At 52.1% G+C, this 1,979-nt stretch overlaps 1 protein-coding gene across 1 annotated transcript in view; it reads right to left on the reverse strand.

Annotated features, from left to right (window-relative positions):
• SYF2 (SYF2 pre-mRNA-splicing factor) overlaps window positions 1-1,975 on the reverse strand; it is a gene marked incomplete at its 5' end in the record, with an annotated part of 3,304 nt that extends 1,329 nt beyond the window's left edge. Inside the window, 4 exons of the mRNA XM_009078459.1 lie at window positions 116-206; window positions 298-417; window positions 652-775; window positions 1,964-1,975. Coding sequence (XP_009076707.1) covers window positions 116-206; window positions 298-417; window positions 652-775; window positions 1,964-1,975 — 347 coding nt within the window. The remainder of the gene's footprint in view (window positions 1-115; window positions 207-297; window positions 418-651; window positions 776-1,963) is intronic.
• Window positions 1,976-1,979: the final 4 nt, after the last annotated feature.

Genomic DNA, 1,979 nt, shown 5'->3' on the forward strand with positions numbered 1-1,979 from the left:
ATCATGTTAGAAACTAATTAACATCACAGTGTGCATGAGAACATGTGTGTGCTGAAAGGGTTAAATTCTGAAAAAATACCAGAGATGGTATCAAAGGACTGAAATCAGAACTCACTACTGCTCCTTCAGCTTCTCATACTGCTCCAGGTCAGGTTTGATCTGCCGTGTCAACCTCTGGTACTGGCGCAGCTGTGCTGCTGCATAGTCTGGGAACAAAGTGAACTGGGGTTAAGGGTTTTATCTCCTGGTCCAGTTTGCAGCTGAAATATCAACACAACTGTGTGGTTAAACCGTTACCTGAAAATCCCAGATCAGGATTTTTCCTCTTCTTTTTCCTTTCCCATCTCTCAGCATCCTCAGCGCTGATCTCCAGCAGTTTGACTCGCTCGTAGTCCTCTCCTCTCTCTGCACATTCCTGACACAGCACAAGGAATATTTTGGTGTTAACAGTAAGACAGTGGCCAAGCATCAAATGTAGTTACAACTCCCCAGACCAGCCCAGTCAACCTCTGGAGCAGGACAGTAATTTAGATAATCAGGGGCCTAATTAGGACATGGATTTTGGGGGGAAACATCTCCCAAGACTCTGCAGCCTCTATGAAGTGTCACTTGTTGCAGCTCCCTGGGGTCATGGGAAGCAGGAGGTGTGTTTATTCTTTTCCTGCACCTTCAACTCCCACTCCAGCCGAGCTTTTTTAGCTTCCCAGTTTGGTGGCAATTTCAGTCTCTTGTCTTCCTCCACCACTTCTTGGCTGTTCAGCTTGCAAGCCTCATACTGGGAACAGAACACAGAGACACTTGAGCAAAGAAACAACAAAACCAGAGCTCCTGAGGGGCATGGGAGTCCCCCCAGGATGGGCCCTGCACCTTCAACTCCCACTCCAGCCGAGCTTTTTTAGCTTCCCAGTTTGGTGGCAATTTCAGTCTCTTGTCTTCCTCCACCACTTCTTGGCTGTTCAGCTTGCAAGCCTCATACTGGGAACAGAACACAGAGACACTTGAGCAAAGAAACAACAAAACCAGAGCTCCTGAGGGGCATGGGAGTCCCCCCAGGATGGGCCCTGGGCACTGCTTCCCAATGGAAAACAGAATCACAGAACAGTTGGTGTTGGAAGTGACCTCTAGAGATCATCCAGGCCAACCTCCCTGCCCAGGCAGGGTCACTGAGAGCAGGTGACACAGAAACATGTCCAGGTGGGTTTGGAGTGTCTCCAGAGAAGGAGACTTCATGCCCTCCCTGGGCAGCTGTTCAGTGCTATGCCACCCTCCAAGGACAGAAACTCTTCCTCATACTGAAGTGGAACTTGTGTTTTAGTTTACTGCCACTGCTCCCTGTTCTGTCGTTGGGCACCACTAAACAGATTCTGGCACCATCCTGACACCTCTCTGAGATGTTTACGTGGAATGATAAGATTCCCCTCTCAGTCTTCCCTTCTTCACACTAACCAGGCCCAGCCTCTCCTCATCAGAGAGATGCTCCAGACCTTTGCTGGACCTTCTCCAGCAGCTCCTTGTCTTTCCTGACCTACGGAGACCAGATCTGAACACAAAAACCCACTGCCTTTTTAACCACCACCCTCTGTGGGTACCAGACAGGGCAGGGACAGGGAAACCTCTCCTGCTGTGTGCTGGACAGGGCAAGGACAGGGAAACCAATCCCGGTGTGTGCCAGATGGAGCAGGGACAGGGTAGCGTTTCCCAGTTTGTGCTGGACAGGGCAGGGACAGGTTATGTGTGCTGGGCAAGGACAGGGAAACCAATCCCGGTGTGTGCCAGATGGAGCAGGGACAGGGTAGCGTTTCCCAGTTTGTGCTGGACAGGGCAGGGACAGGTTAAACCACCTCCGTGTGTACCGGCCGGAGCTTCGCCCGGGCGGGGAATCAATCCTGCCGCCCTCCCCGCCCTGCTCTGCTGCTTCGCTGGCAGGAACGTGCCTCACACCACCGCGGCCTCCCCCTCGTACCCTCTTCATGTGCAGC

The sequence above is a fragment of the Acanthisitta chloris genome, unplaced genomic scaffold, assembly GCF_000695815.1.
Source record: "Acanthisitta chloris isolate BGI_N310 unplaced genomic scaffold, ASM69581v1 scaffold17577, whole genome shotgun sequence".
NCBI classification, from domain to species: Eukaryota; Metazoa; Chordata; class Aves; order Passeriformes; family Acanthisittidae; genus Acanthisitta; species Acanthisitta chloris.